A 16,033-nucleotide genomic window follows, 5' to 3' on the forward strand; every position below is an offset into this window, starting at 1 on the left:
GAAACTGATACGCGTTGTAAAATAAATACACTTACCCTTAGAACTGAAATATGCGTACACTCGCAAACATATTTTCTGCGATTCCTACAACATTAGTTAAGCCATATATTCTAGTATATTTAAAGCTATATGAAAATAAAAGGAGAAATATTTGATAGATATACTGTAACCCTCTTGCAGGAAAGCTAGTCTATATTTATTTTTAAAACGTATTCTGCCCATTGTTCTCAGAAATTTTGTCCTGTTACCAAAGGATGGACAAAACAAACATGGCACAATGCTTGGAGGAAAAGGTATTTTTAAGCTTCATAATCAGCTTTAGGATGCTGAATATTTCTTTCAGATATGACAGATAACAGTTATGAAGGTCTTAAGCTGTTTTGTCTCCAGTTGCAAAATACTTAGTTACTCTTTCACAAAAATAGGCAGAGGTTGAAGTCTTCTGCACTTTATTCAGAAGATTGTACGCACATGCAGAAACAGCTCGAGCAATGACTCAAGATTCATATATATGTACCTACAGTGAGCTCTGATCTCACCTACTTAAAGATCAAGATTTTGTATTAAGCAAAAAAGAGTTTGATTACAGACATTTATAATGGCTACGTGGTACGGTATAATCATTTAACTTGGCACAAGCTAGAAAAATAACTGAACTCCTTTACCAACCTATATTACTCGGAGATAACCAAGTTTTCTTATAAGAGAAAAAATAACGTAAGAGAAATACCAAAGCACAAACAGAACATTAAAACAGTAAAGATGATAAATATCAACCCTGGCCTTTGTAGGGCACGGTTCACTAATCACATAGCGCTACATTTTACAATGTCACCATCTCTTCAGTTTGATGGGACTGTTGTAGCATTGCCACCTTTAACCTCTAAAGGATCAAGTTCGCTCTAGCAACAACTCAACTCCAAGATTTACTCTTCCAACTGCATGGCTAACAGCACCACAATGAAGACAGAAGAAAGAAGGATTAAGCAACAGTACTGTGGTATGGTAAATAACTAACAGGTCTACCTATGCCAAAAGCATGCAAGTCCGGAAATTATAGGCTATTGATTTCACCTTAGGAAAAAGCCTAACACCTCAAGACCTAAAAAGGTTTCACAGTATCACAGGATAGCTGAGGTTGGAAGGGACCTCCAGAGATGGTCTGCTTCAATCGCCCCTGCTCAACCAGGGTCAACTAAAGCAGATTGCCCAGGACCATGTCCAGTGAGGTTCTGAATATCTCCAATGATGGAGAATTCACAGCCTCTCTGGGCAGCCTGTGCCAGTGCTCAGCCTCCCTCACAGTGAAAACGGTGGGGGTTTTAACGCTAAAGTGGAATCTCCTGTATTTCAGTTTGTGCCCATTGCACAAAAGGACCCTGAAGATCTGTAAGCTGATATCCTAGAGACTGAAACTTAACTAAATCCATATTTTTCAAACATTCCTCTCCGCAATAACTAATAGAAGAGGGGTAAAACTCCAGATGTACAAAATTCAAGTTTTGTTTTGGTAATCATGGAGTACCCTCCTGAATCCATACAGTATTCTATACACTCCACAGACAAAAATTCTATTCATGCTGTTTCACTGTTAATAGTCTACAGTCCCTCAGAGCTATCCAAACAGTACAGACAAAGTAATCCCAGAGCGATTCTCAACTTCTCCCAGACCCACACAAACCCAAGTAACTTCTAACACACTTTTACATACCCAGATAGTTCAACCTACAACTTTCTGTTAGTTTACAAGACGCAAGTGCAGAAAGCAGAAAACTGGGAACATACTGCTGAGTGAGCACTTCAAACATGGCACTTCTTTAAAAAGCATATCTAACACATGATATCCTTTAATAACGTGGTAATAAGCTCAAATATCTCACAAAGCTTGCCAAAGTAGCACTCAGGATGAAAGGGTCAATAAGCAGTACTCACTGAGCATTCTTCAAACAAAAAATTAAAAACAAAAATTGGATTGATTTCATCTTTGGGGCATGATGTGAAGTATCATACAGTTGCCCCAGACAGTTCAGTCACTGACAGTTCCAACAACTGCTTTCATTTCACCATCACAGATCAGCCACTCTGCCAAAGCACCCACTTGTTTATAACTACTTAAAATCCCACATTAACGAAGCAGAACAGAAGAGAAGGTAAAATTGCAGATTCAGTGAAATCGGCAGCAAATCAAGGCATTGACTTCCATAGGCTCAAGGTTTCACTGGGAATACCTATAGCCTCTGTCATTACAAAATCCTCTTTTAAATCCCTAAATACTAAGAAGAGGCAACGACTTAATGCAACGGACAATGCGACTGCATGTGAGGGAACTTACCCCTTTTCATAAGTAAATTCTTCTTTAAGAGAATTTGCTGATGTCTCACCAATAAAGACAGAAGGAATGTCAATCTTCTTTAAAACCTCAACTGAATAGAAAAGAAGGAAAATAAAACTAGCATTACATGGACGCTCTATGGGTACTCTCAAGAGTACCCATAGTCATTAAGACTCAAAACATGAGACAATCACAACATGAAGACATCTGTTAACATAATGGCATATATACTAACATACGTGCATGCTACGCCTTTATGTCACATAAGGAATGGTATAATTTTCCCCACCAAATATCTAGGGGCTTTATTGCATGTATAAAGCTCAAAATTCTTAATAGAATATTTAAAACGGACATAAAAAAATCTTTTGACAAGAACAGGTATCATTAGAGTAGGTTTAACGACAACATCATTATTATCCTTGGGCTTGAGAAAGTCACACAGCTCCACTGATCTCCAGAAGTTCTGGCAACTTGTATGATTTGATGAGCTGGTACTGGCTTTTATCAGGCCTTCTTCCCTCCTCTCCCCTAAACATAAATGAGCACACTGGAAACAGCTGTGGCTGGAACAAGTCAAAAAGCAGAAAGGAGAGAATCTCACTTCTTCATTTCAGTCTCACAAGAAACTGGATGGAACTGCCACCTCCTTCTCTGATTATTACTAATGGCAATAATAAGCTCAAAAGATGCAACTCAAATGAAAAAATTACTGAAAGATAAAAGCCAGCCAATGAAGCAATCCGTAATGTATGAACTAGAAATGTCTTAACTATCTGAGTTCACATCCCACATTCCAGAAAACCTTTTCCTCAGCTTCATGTTGATTTGCATCTCCTGACTTAACACTTCACATTTCAGGGTCAAAAGAATCTTAAGCTTAAATCAATATCAAAGCATTCAGTACCCCAAAGAAACTATGAAAAACAATATATTTTTAATTACGTCAGGTCAGCACAAATGGCTTAACATAACTCCAGACTACCTCAATTAGGGGTTTGTTGGGTTCTGCGTTTTGAGTTTGTAGTGAAATCTGAAACTTAAGTTTCACATGGGTTGAGAATTTATTAAAATCATATTCACACAGCTTCTTCACTTGCCGAAAGTTAATTTCCTATTTTACTCAATGCTGGCAAATACTGGGAAAGGGCTTTTTGGTTCTCATTACTGTTCTTGTTCCATTTTAAGCTCAAGAAACTGGACAAAAAAAAAATCAAATGCCAGAGAAAGTCATAAGAGCACTACATGGACATGAACAAAATTTGTAGATCTAGTCATTTGGGTAAGCGTTAAACATTCTTACAGAAACAGTGATATTTTGAAGAAGATGGTATTTTTAACGATAAAAACTTCTTAAATTCTCAGCAGTAAATTTTCTGTGAGTTTTGCGATATTTCGCAGGGAAAAAACACACTGTAAAACGAAATCAACATTTTGGCTAGATTACAAGACGTTCTGTATATAGTCATTCTGTGAACGAGTAAAATCGGAATCAACACAGAAAACAGCACATTGTTCTCTAAAGGCATTTCTTCCGATTGAAAAACTGAAAATATGTACACGCAATATACGTTCACATGAAAGGTTTACTCGAACAGAAAAAATGCACACAACAGTGCAACAGCAAAATGGAAGCACTAGCCAATACTTATTAAAAAGGTGCATTTTAATGTTTGATTTCCTTCTGATACAGTAGAGTTTTTGACTACTAAGTAGAAATACATGAAAAAACAATCAACACAAGTAATTAACCACACTCTAGCCATTTCCCAAGCTCAGGAAAGTCAATCATACAAATCTATCCAAGTCAGTCCAATAATGTCAGTCATATAAATCTATCTCATAAATTTAACCATTTAACCCAGAAGAGTTCAACCAAAATCTAAAGGAAAACAGAACAGAGAACGTAAAACTGTAACATCACAAAGAATACACAAGTATACCTACATATTCTCACACTAACATATCATTTTAAAACATTAAAAGCAGGAGGATTTGCTTTTATACTGAGAATTGGTCAAAATATTTTAAATTGATTTTAATACTGCATACTCTGGTGGGTGAAATGATTTTCAAACAGGAGAAGAAGTGATACCTGTACTTACTGTCGTTGGATCCCATGCTTATGAGGTCATCAGAATCAACGTTGTGAACTATCGCGGCCTTGTACCCAGCTCTCTGTGCGTTTAAAACCTGTAAGACGTAAAAAGTACTTAATACTGCTTCCAAATACTGTAACTTGTTGGTCTTCTGTAAGTCAGGATGCACTTTCAGGAATTTTAAATATCAGCACAACTTCATTTTCGTTTCTGAAACGAGAGAAAACTCAAAACAAAATCATACAGTTATCGTACTCATACAATTCTATGGTATTTTTCCAGAAAAAGCATTAGATGCCATCTGTAGGCAGACAGATTTTATATACATTAAAAACAAGATTAAAATCTGCTCATGTGTAGATAAAAATAATATTTAATCTAATTTGAAAATAAAGGCTATAACTTCTAGTTTATCAAAGTAAGTTATCACTTGATAGCTCATATCACAGAATCAGAGCACAGTTGAGGCTGGAAGGCACCTCTGGAGATCTTTTGGTCCAACTCCCTGCTCAAGCAGGGTCACCTAGAGCACGTTGCTCCTGCCTGCGTCCAGCAGGGCTGGGAATATCTCCAAGGACGGAGACTCCACAACTGCTCTGGGCATCCTATGCCTGTGTTCCACCACCCCCACAGGAAAAAGTGTTTTCTTATGTCCAAACAGAATTTCCTGTGTTTCAGTTCGTGCTCGTTGCCTCTCGTCCTGTCGCTGGGCACCGCTGAGAAGAGCCTGGCCCCATCCTCTTTACTCCCTCCCATCAGGTATGTATATGCCCTGGTAAGATCCCCTCCCGGAGCCTGCTCTTCTCCAGGCTGAGCAGTCCCAGCTCTCACAGCCTCTCCACGTTTGTGAGATGCTGCAGTCCCTGAAGCACCTTGGTGGCCCTTGGCTGGACTTGCTCCAGTCCATCCATGTCTCTCTTGTACTGGGAGTCCAGCACTGGGCACAGCACCCCAGGTGTGACTTTTTTTTATTATTTTTATTTAAATAGCAGAATTTTTAAAAAGTAAATTTTAGTTTGTTTTTGTAGGATTTTTATTTAAATAGGAAAACGGCAACATTCCTAGAGATATAAGATGAGCACTATGAGACCAAAGACTATATACACTGGAATATTTTCCACAAACTCCTGCAGGAAGAAAGGAGTGTCTATCACTACCCTTCTTTAAAGCAACTTACTGTTTTATCTTGTCATAACTGTTTTTCTGTCCTTGTTTTGAACAGAAACAGAACTTTTACTACTGTTTTTTTCATTATCTAAGCACAGCACCACCCTCTATCAATGCATTGAAATAAGAAAAACATCTATTACCCTGCAGTGTTTCCAAGTAGTACTGTTTTCATTTAAATGCTGTCTAGATAGAACAGTTTAAACAGGGCTCATATTACAGTTGTAAAACAGGCTCACTGTCAAAGGCACACTGCTCAGAAATCACGACCACAGCCAAGCACCTTCTGCACGTGCTACCACGAGCACAGATTTAAAGGCACCATCTAGCTGTAAAACCAGCTACATTTGCCTATTCACCCTAGCTACCCAGGGCCCCAAAGATAAAAACATTGTGTGCTACAACTGAAGTATTAAACCATTTTTAACACACATCTAAACAGGGTGACACAGCTTCAGGAAGTGGTTTCTTACTAAATAGTGACTTTCCATTATAAGAACATGACAATCGGCTCCTTACTCAACAGTTACATACCTCAGATTGGCATCAGTTCAGATTCCCTCGCTGCATGCCTAACGACTATACCAAACAGCAAAACAACATTATGGGAATACACAGACACCCTTGGGGCTTCTCAGTATTTTTAAAATCAGTGTTAGTTGTAAAGATAGAAGCATGGCCTGGAGTCTGCCCAATATTATGTCATTACAGAAAATATGCATGATGCATACATAGAATGACGTACACGTAACAATGTGTTTGCTGGCTTCTGTGCCCAAAGAGGCGGAATTCTAACATGCGATATCTTTACCTAAATTTTATATAATTCAAGATCATTCTAATATATATTTCCACACGTACCATAATTTTACATCATGTTTATTCTGCTGGGTGAACCTTCTAGGTAGGCCAAAAACACGGGATAGTCCCTGCATGCTGCCGACAAACATATTTCACAGTCAGTGATGACCAGACCCTCAATGCAGGCTTGAGGGATGAGTTTTGTAATTACGCAGGAGTTCAAATCACAGTACCACCACCGATTGTCCTTTCCCACACAGCTCACCAACACCAGTAGCGATCAGTTATAACAAGGAAGACACATCAGAGCCCTGAGCCTCTTTCAGTTGCTTCCAGCCTTTACCCTTCTCCTATTGAGACATCATCCTTTCTGTAAGAAATCACTAGATGAGAAGACAGACATAGGAGGAAAGACACCTAGTAAAGATTCATACGTAATAAAACCAAGAAACAGCTATTCACCTGAATTTGTAGTTTTACATATAAAACAAAGGGATAGACGAGACTAAAAGAGCAAATCTTGTTAAAATCTGCGTCTGTGCTATCCTATGTATCCGACAGCTTATACATAACTCGCACTTCTATGCAGATTTTCAGGCCAGCTCTCTTCAATGACCACCTGACTCTTAGAGCAGCAAGATTCTCAGGCTGAAGACACGCTGGCCAGACAGCAGATGATCTATGACTCTGAAATGCACTTCGAGGCCCCAGAGCAGTCCACAAGCAGAACGCCCAAGGACAGCGGTCACCTGCCTGAGGAGTCCAGATCTTTATAGTCCTGTGGATCCTAAACCCTAACAATGCCAGCTAGAGATGAAGCTCCAGAGTTTCTTGGCTTGCTGACTCCCTTGGACTACCTATTAGGATAGCTGGCTCTTGAGCAGTGATGCTATTAAGCCCTGGAAACACCTAGGCTAGAAGTCTGGAAACGCAAGGGCCTCAGAGACTTTATCTCACAGGCATATAGTCAAGAAGTCAACTAAGGATTAGCAGAAAACCAAGCAAGTTATGATTGGTTGTCACAACACTGATTGCTTCAACAAAACAAGCTGTTTTCAATGAGCAAGCACTTGTTGTATTTTCTGATTTAAAAAAGTATTCCGTTAGAAAACTTCTGACCCGTTCCATTAACAACATCTTCAGCAGTAAAACTGTCCCGTCAACTTAGGGGCAGCAAACGAACAGTCAAAGAAAACATGTGAAAGTAGCAGCTATTTGCCCCCCCTTTTCCCACTAAGCCATAAACACACAAGGTGAGAGGATTCACAGTACAAAATATGTGAAGTTCCTGAGCTTGATGTAAAGCTAGATTACCCAAACAATACGGCTGCTTTTACTGCTGGAATCTGTAGTCTGGGCAGAATTCACATGTTTAATCGCAACAACATGCAACTAAACACGCCACATAGCAGCAAACACAGTTGGATCTCATTTTAGTTCATGAAAATCATGAATTGAAGATCTTTATTTTTCTTAAGGTATCCTTTGTTGCCCCATATATATCCTAGTTAAACAAAAATAATTGTGTATTTTTAACATAACAGAGTATACTCCACTTAAGCTTCAGGTCACAATTGTTAAAGTAAAAATATTTCATAATATGGTATCTAACTGCCGTTCCAATTAAAAACCTTCCCATCCTGCCACTTGTTTACGTCTGCCTGTTTCTACTGAGCAGAACACTGTGTCCTCTCACCATCAACCGACTGTGACACTGCAATTGTTCGTGGAGACTCAACTCTGAGCCACAACAAGGAGATGACCCAGCTGTAAAATACACAATAAAAAGAAGAAAAAAAAAAGTAGGCTTACAGATTTGGGGAGCTTTTAAGTCATACCCATTCCATGACCTCTGCTATAATCCCTGGCCATAAGGGTACAAGTGAGGGCAACAGATTGTCTCACAGTAAGAAAAGCTGATATTGTAACTGAAATACTTTCTATGATAAAACTACAGCGTCATCCTCATTTACCTGCTTGAGTCAGTGTGTGGGGCAACTCACGCAAGTTTAACCTAAATCATATTACAAACAACGCTCCTTTATCTGCCTGCAGACAATAACATTCTTTCTTCCCTTCACAGAGTCTACTCTGACGTTAACTACAGATATTTTCTGCAGCACCAGTAAATTCTCTAAGACCTTAAAATGAAAACAACAACAGCAGCAACAAAAATCTTACCTTTATATCAAAGTTGCACTCGAGCCTTCGAATTAACACAATAAAAGCACTGGACGAGTTGTCTTTCAATGGAGGTGGGGCTATAGGCTCACACGCGTTCTCTGGCTTTGAATTTATTAGAAATCCCTGAAACACAGTAATAGAATACTACCAGCTTTATTTCTCTTTGGCATAACAAAAAGGTTGGCAGACAGGTATAAAGAAAGAGAAAGGGGTACGTATTCATACTAGGGCCCAACAAACGCTTATTATCAACTCAGTCTACATCACAGCAAGATTTCTGTTACATCCCTGACTATTTACGTCGATCAGAATCTGTGTAAAGAATTAGAAAGTTCAGAAGAAAATACAATTTTTCCAGTTACATCTGAAGTTCATATCTCACTTTGCAGTACAGACTAGTATAAAGAGCACTGCTTATAGCACAATATCATCGTTGAATCGATTTTCCTAAGACATACCCTGAGTAATTAAGGCAACAGCATTATACTAGACCAAGAAGTACAAACACAAACTTAGCACTTGGCAGTTAAAAGGGAAAACAGAAGAAAATTACGTGTGTGAAACTGACTATGATGGTGGTTCACTGTTACAAAATAGCTGGTTTAATATGGTATGCAAAGACTACCAATCGTAACACCTGCTACAGCTGAAAGATTCACAGAAGTAGGAAATTCTGTGAATATCAGTCTTGAAGCAACTTTTGGACTGGTTTTAGCTGGCTGAGTTAGTACTTCACAACGTAACAGGTTTTGGACAGAACTCTCCTAACCTGCTGCTTTAACATCTGCTGAAGATTTCTAGAACTTCTCTGGGAAGAAAAACACTCCTTTGAATACTGACGGCCTCAACACTAGTCTCTCTCCACGATGGTTTTTTCCATGTTGGCTGCTCCCTTGAGCTTTCCTCGCTAATGGTGTAAATACTCTGTAAAGACTGCCGATAAGGGAATTATTATTTTTTTTAATATACACGCTGAAAGAATATCCTTTATACTGCACATTACAATTTGTTACAGCTCTGAGGAGAAAAAGACCTTTTCTTTTTCCTCTCCTGGAATATGCTTACTTTATTGTTCAAATCTCTAGGTCACTTGAAAAGGAGCTTTCCACAATAAGTAGGAGCCTAACCCCTTAGATGCTCTGTTTCCGTGCGTGCATCAGGTGTCAATCTTACCACTTCAACTGGTGAAGACAAATTGGGTCTTATCAGATCATTTATTAAAGTCCAATACAACATTTTAGCTTTAGGGATGGAATCATAAAAAAAAGTCAGAGACTAATGTCACGAGCTGTCTAAGCTAAGTCTCCATTTTATTTCTGTGAAAGATAACATATCAGGATTAGAACGATCACTTCAAGCTGTTCCGTCCCCCCATTCTGGTAGCCGCAATTAAATTACTTATGCCACGAGTTCAGTGAAGAGTAAAACGTGCCGCTCCTGATTCAGTCAGTAGGCAATACAGATACTTATCACTCAGAAGAATCAGGTAGTTTTCTTCTTTACCATAGATTTTTTCACTTTACATTAGTCACGCAGTTTGAAAATCGTACCCAGTTTAAAAGAAACTTTTATAAGACTTTCTTAATAATTATTACCTTTCATTTGTCAGACTCAGAATGACAATTTTTAAAATTTGTTTTGTTTTGCTTACATATATTGTTTTGTTCATATCGATATAAAAGGTTAGTCTTCATTAAAAGGGGAGGATATTCAAAGCCTGAAGTTTATCTGCTTAGAACTATTTAAAACGTGAGTGCTTTGAACTATTGAAGATTTTACTTTCAGAAAGCCACAAATTGTCAAGACTACCATATATTAGGCAAGCCAGTTTGACCATTTTATTTTAATTGATTTTAGTTAATAGATCACCATCTGGCACAAGAACTAGAGCATACGGTCAGTTTAAAGTGTTCTTCATCTTGTCCCATTCAACACCAGCTAGATCAATTAGAGAGGAGTCTCAGATCGTCAGCCACGTTAAGGAAAAGCGATCTCAGTGTTAATTAAGAGGAATTACAAAACAAAAACTGATCAGAACCCTGTCGTCTCTTCCACTCTTCCCCCTCCCTGCCAAACTACATACAGTGTCTAAGGAAACTGACCCAACTTCGGCATCTAAAGATACACCACGTGAATATCCTTTACTGCCTCGCTGTTGTACAGAACAGAAAAGAGGGGGCAAAGGTTGAAGGAAATAAAGTCATTGTTTGCAGGCAGGAACGCTTCATCTGTGAAGTTATCCTCCATTAATTCTGTGTGAAGAGGAGCAAGATCAATTCTTCCTACCCTTTTGGAAATCTCTGCAATTCTCTCTCTTTAGGTGCTCCGGCCTCTTATCACACACCTCATCAATACTCTCCACTAGTTTCTCCACAATCTATCAATAACTATCTCTTCAAAATTTAAACTTCTGTGACTATTAACCCCCTGAAGAAGCTCAGAGCACTCTTCTCAAGGAGTTACAAACGACGCTGAAACACTGCTGGCAGGAAGCACTTTTCATTTCATTTACCTCTTATTTACATCAACAGTATGTCTTTCAGAATTAATTTCATTATATGCATGACAGCTCACTGTCTACACTTAGAAAAGAACAAACAAATTCTTCAATTTCCCATTGCCTGACAGTTCATAGAGGCTATGCTAGAGATTAATCAACATAGCAACCAATTTTATAAAAGAAGCCATCAGGAGGTGTCAGTGCGAGAGACTGATCATCTTTGATTCAGTCTTCTCTATGAAACTTTTCCTGAATTTACACAGGAACTACATGCTCCTAACTACTGCACGAATTCGGACTTGGATTGAATGCCACATCTGCCATACCGTAAACCTCCATCACTTGATCAAATTTCCCTCGTACTTGATTTTTTTCAAGCTTCAGCCATGAGAGTATCAACGTGATTTTTTTTTTTAAATTCAGAATATCCAGGAATAAACTAAAGTTTTCTAATTTTCACAAATAATTCAAATTTTTTACCATTCCTGCACTTACAGTTTCTACCTGAAAAAAATATCTCTTCATAGCAGATTTTGATTGGTGAGATACAGAACAATCTAGTCTGTGCAACTAAAAAAGGTTATGTTTATTCTTCATTTGAAATAAAATCTCTCCAGACTAGTGGCTGCTTCTTTATAAGATATTTGTGCCATAACGTCATAGTGTGATAGGCTTTTGGGTACTAATGAGATGGAGCATCCTTTGAAATAGAACATTTCTACAAGGTTCATACTTGTTCAAATCACTTCAAAAACTAGAGCAACTTTATCATACAGCTAAAAAGAGGGGAAACACCGGAAAGTAAGAATAGAAGCAAATACTTTGTTTCAGAATTAAATCACAGGCAATCAGAAGAAGCCGTATGGCTGAGGGAATCAAGAAGTTATTGCTACAGTCCTAATTCATCCAACTCTTCCACAGTCTGTTACCATCATGTTAAAGACATATATGTCCTTGAGAGCCTTAAATTTGTTTTCACTGAGAACTTATATAAATTATATTTTATAGATTTATACCATTCATCAAGTTTAACTCACAATGGATAGAAGCAATTTTGTTTTGAGGAATAGATTTTCATAATGACCTGTCTTAGCAGTGAAACTGCATCCACAATCTGATCTTTGCCAAGTTAGTGGTGACAGACACTGTCTAGAACAATTAAAAAACATATCCACTAGAAATTCTATGTGGCTGTGCTCACAGTCACAGTTAGGCCCCCAAGAGCCCAAGGACTCATACAGTAAGCATTACTTCTGCTACGTAACGTCACGTAAAGCATTTACTTTGACAAGAGTGCTAACGTCTGCAACTAAATGTATTCTACAGAGAAGTTCCATTCAAATCACAACGTCACATTATAGTTAAATGAACAAACGCATACATAGAAACCAAAGCTTAAATACCACTAGTTCTTTTTTTTTTTTAATGCTAGCATATGTTCTTAAAAACGTTTAACTGGGAAACTGTTCTTCTAAGGACCCAGACACAGATGAGCGATCACTGTACGAACAGACCCTGCAAGCCAAAAAACCCGCCCTCCTTTTGTTGTATGCTTTGGCACCAGTTAGTACAGAATCTGATAGCTTTTACAATTGTACATTAACTAATAATTCCTAATCATAAGCACTGAATAAGAATGATATTTTCATCCTACTTCAACCAATATCATAGCATTTTGGAAATAAGTAAAATCTTCATGTAGGCAAAGAGAAAAGCTTCAATATTACTTCTTGGACTAAAATTCATTATTTCTACACAGGTGACCCCATCTTAGTTAAGGGACAGGGCTGCCTAACAGTTAGAAAGGTTAGCGTCAAAGCTCCTTATACCTATTTTTGATGCAACAAATTGGCTCATTACTTGTCCCTGGGCAAATCACTTAATCTCCCTGTTTCTCAATTTAGCTGGTAAACAACAATACCAGCTCTAACTGCAGTCCTCCCCATAATAAAACCCACTGGGGATGAAAATGAAGACATCTTCTTGAAGTTTCATTTGCAGAGGAATTCTTACAGTTACAGGAATTCTATAGCAATCTATTCCCCTGTAAATTCTGCCTATCCTTTGGGATTAGCATGACACCATGCAGTCTAAGAGTGACCAGGCCTTGTACCTCCACATCAGTTTTGCATTTTTTTTTTTTTTTTTACTCACCGGCATTGCAACATCAACAATGCTGCAGAGTCAGATTTCAGGGCCAGACAGGCTACAGACAGAACAAATAGGAAAGTAGCTCTCTGCCCCATATGCGATGCCCCATATGGCACTGTCTCCATCGGTGTGCAATTTATAGCAGTTTCCCTGCACTGAAACTTGGAAGATGATCGGCATAAATACATTTACAGCCTAGAATTCTTATAGAAATTAAAAACGTGTACATCTCAGTCATAAATACTTATTTATACGTTGTTAAAAGTGACAGCCAAACAGCTTACTGCCTCTAGGCTGATTCCACGTAGCCACTTGCACAATACAAAAAGTAATGAAAAAGAGTACCCCCACACTTTTCTTTCCCCCCCCTCACTTATGCTTGTTCTATATATTCAGAATATATACTTATTTATTTTCTTTTTACCTTGAGGCCTTCTGCTGGCAGTCTGTAGCCAAACCTAGCAGGTAGATCATCAAAGGTTTGGGTTCCATTTTCAAAGTTATACTAAGAGAAATAAATTTTAAAGAAAGTTCAGGTTTGCAACAAGAGAGAAATACATAATTCTAAGAATAATATTGTGTACTTCTTAGATTAAAATATTTATCAGACATAACACTGCTTGCAATGCTAATAAAATCGTAAAATTGCTTCTTCTACTGGTCTTCCATCCATACGGGAACACCATTCTTATGTTATCTAGTGATCAAAAAAGTTATTTATCAAGTAACAACCCTGTATATTAAGTCTTTCTTTCTGCTATCTACAATTCAAGTATCACTGCACCTGCGGAAGAGAAGCGGCAAACAACTCTGAAAATTCTAAAGCAAAAATCTGAAAAGCAGATTTTTTTGTTGTTGTTTTGAACTGACTTATATACAATGAAGAACAGCTTTCAAGAAGTGGTTTGTTGTAAGCAAAGAACAGCCTCTATACGTCATCCTTTCTTAGCTCACTGCCATCTACACAGGATAGTAACTAACTCAGGTTAGTAACCAGCTTTACAGTTTTGTTTTATACCAACTATGAACTTCCATTTCAAAAGAGAGGAATACTATAAAGACCTTAAATTCGTGGAAGCTGTTTCCTTTGTCCTTGTGTGATCTTTCACAGCGCTATGAGATGGCTAGCCAATGGAGAATCCATACAATAAAAACATGACGTAGACTAAAATTTATTTTCATTTCAGATAAGAAAGTTAGTTTCCTGTAGAAGCTGTGAATTATATAACAATTGACTTGAACGCACATTAGTTGGTTAATATTAAATAGCTTAATGACTAAGAAATATTTCTCTATTTATTGTATCATTCAGCTGCCAAACACAATAATCAAGGGATCATGTTTATTTCAGAGCGACAATGCCTCTCTTAATAACCAGACTTGGACATGGGAACTCAAACTCTAATTCAAAGACTAACACTTTCATGGTTAAACTTGCTCCTTTGAAAGGAGTAAGATTTCAAGGAGCTCCTTTCTGAGACTGGTATAAAAGTAGAGAAAAAAGGTGGGAATGGAGCAAACTAAGAGAAGGGGGTTTGTTCTGTTTAACGCCATCTGCTTCATACAACCTTTCCTCTTTACCTCCCATTCAAAAAGCACACAGCACAGCTCTATGCCAGTAAATTGTCTTCCTCAATCCTCATCTCTCACTCGTCTACCTTTCTGAAAACGTTCTTCTTGGATTTCTGCCATGTATGCTTTCCCCTGAATCATCTACCTGGCCCCAACTTACGCTAGGAGTCAGTCACAAACCTATTTATTTTTATCCTGTATTAAAAAAATAACCAATCACGCTTCATATACACAAACCAGAACTTTATACAAACATAACCTTTGATTTGAGGCTGCAGCTATATGGGAACACTGAGCATAAAAATATACCTAGGTCAGTAGGGAAAGAAAGAATTTCTTTCCTCGGAGAACCTAAAATTTCGCCTGGATTTCATTAACCCATGAAGACTTCCAAAACTATATGCTGTCTATATGCCTTCAACTCCCCGATTCCACATGAAATAGCATGCAAACATTTTCTTATCTTCTGCATATCTCTTAAGGATTCCACTGGCTCCTTTTCATAACACAGTTTCAATAAGCGTCCAGTTCATCCTTTCATTTCCTACCTTAAAGATATTTTCGTAACAGATCCCTAATTTCCCAAGTATCCTAGAATGAAAAACACTTTTCCATTTTCAGATGGAATTAATTTAGAACACAGTGCACGTGGAAGTTTAAACAGATTAAGCTAAACTTTCAGAATAATTTTTTTGTTAATGTTTTTTAAAATCTTCCCTAAGAGAGGAAGTAAGCAAGCATGGAAATTAGCTTTCTTATGAAAAGAGGAAGCATGGGCTTGGAGAGAGGAAGAGGGGAAAAAAATATCAGTTTTACAGTAGAAAGCTAGTTTAAAGTTTCATTGTAAAATGGTGATGACAGTATAGAATAATAAAACAATTATCTATCTGCATTGTTTCTTAAAATCTTTATCTACAAAAATGGTAACACAAAGTAATAACAATCCGAAGACCCAAACACCACAATTCAGTATTCATCTATCCCACACTGCAACCAATTTTTTTTTTTTGGGGGAACAATTTGCTTCAAGGATTTTCTCCCTCTCCTCCTAAATTCATTTTTATAACGTTAACAACTTTTCTGGATACCACTGTGACTAGCAGAGAATACAAGATTACAGTTATTATATTTAATTACTTTTAGCAGCTGGACCTCTATTCTACAGTGACAGATATAACTTCCTCCATAAAACTACAAAGTATATAAAATTAGCAACACTTAATGCGC

General features: G+C 37.7%; 1 protein-coding gene across 2 annotated transcripts in view; it reads right to left on the minus strand.

Moving 5' to 3' along the window:
• Positions 1-16,033, minus strand: part of RNF13 (ring finger protein 13) — a 38,336-nt gene that overhangs the window by 15,457 nt on the left and 6,846 nt on the right. For both annotated transcript variants that reach the window (XM_068955126.1, XM_068955127.1), the window contains 4 exons: positions 13,659-13,739; positions 8,581-8,706; positions 4,438-4,525; positions 2,333-2,423 (listed from right to left, as the gene is read on the minus strand). In XM_068955126.1, the coding sequence (XP_068811227.1) occupies positions 2,333-2,423; positions 4,438-4,525; positions 8,581-8,706; positions 13,659-13,739 (386 nt within the window). The remainder of the gene's footprint in view (positions 1-2,332; positions 2,424-4,437; positions 4,526-8,580; positions 8,707-13,658; positions 13,740-16,033) is intronic.

The sequence above is a fragment of the Struthio camelus genome, chromosome 9 (genome assembly GCF_040807025.1).
Source record: "Struthio camelus isolate bStrCam1 chromosome 9, bStrCam1.hap1, whole genome shotgun sequence".
NCBI classification, from domain to species: Eukaryota; Metazoa; Chordata; class Aves; order Struthioniformes; family Struthionidae; genus Struthio; species Struthio camelus.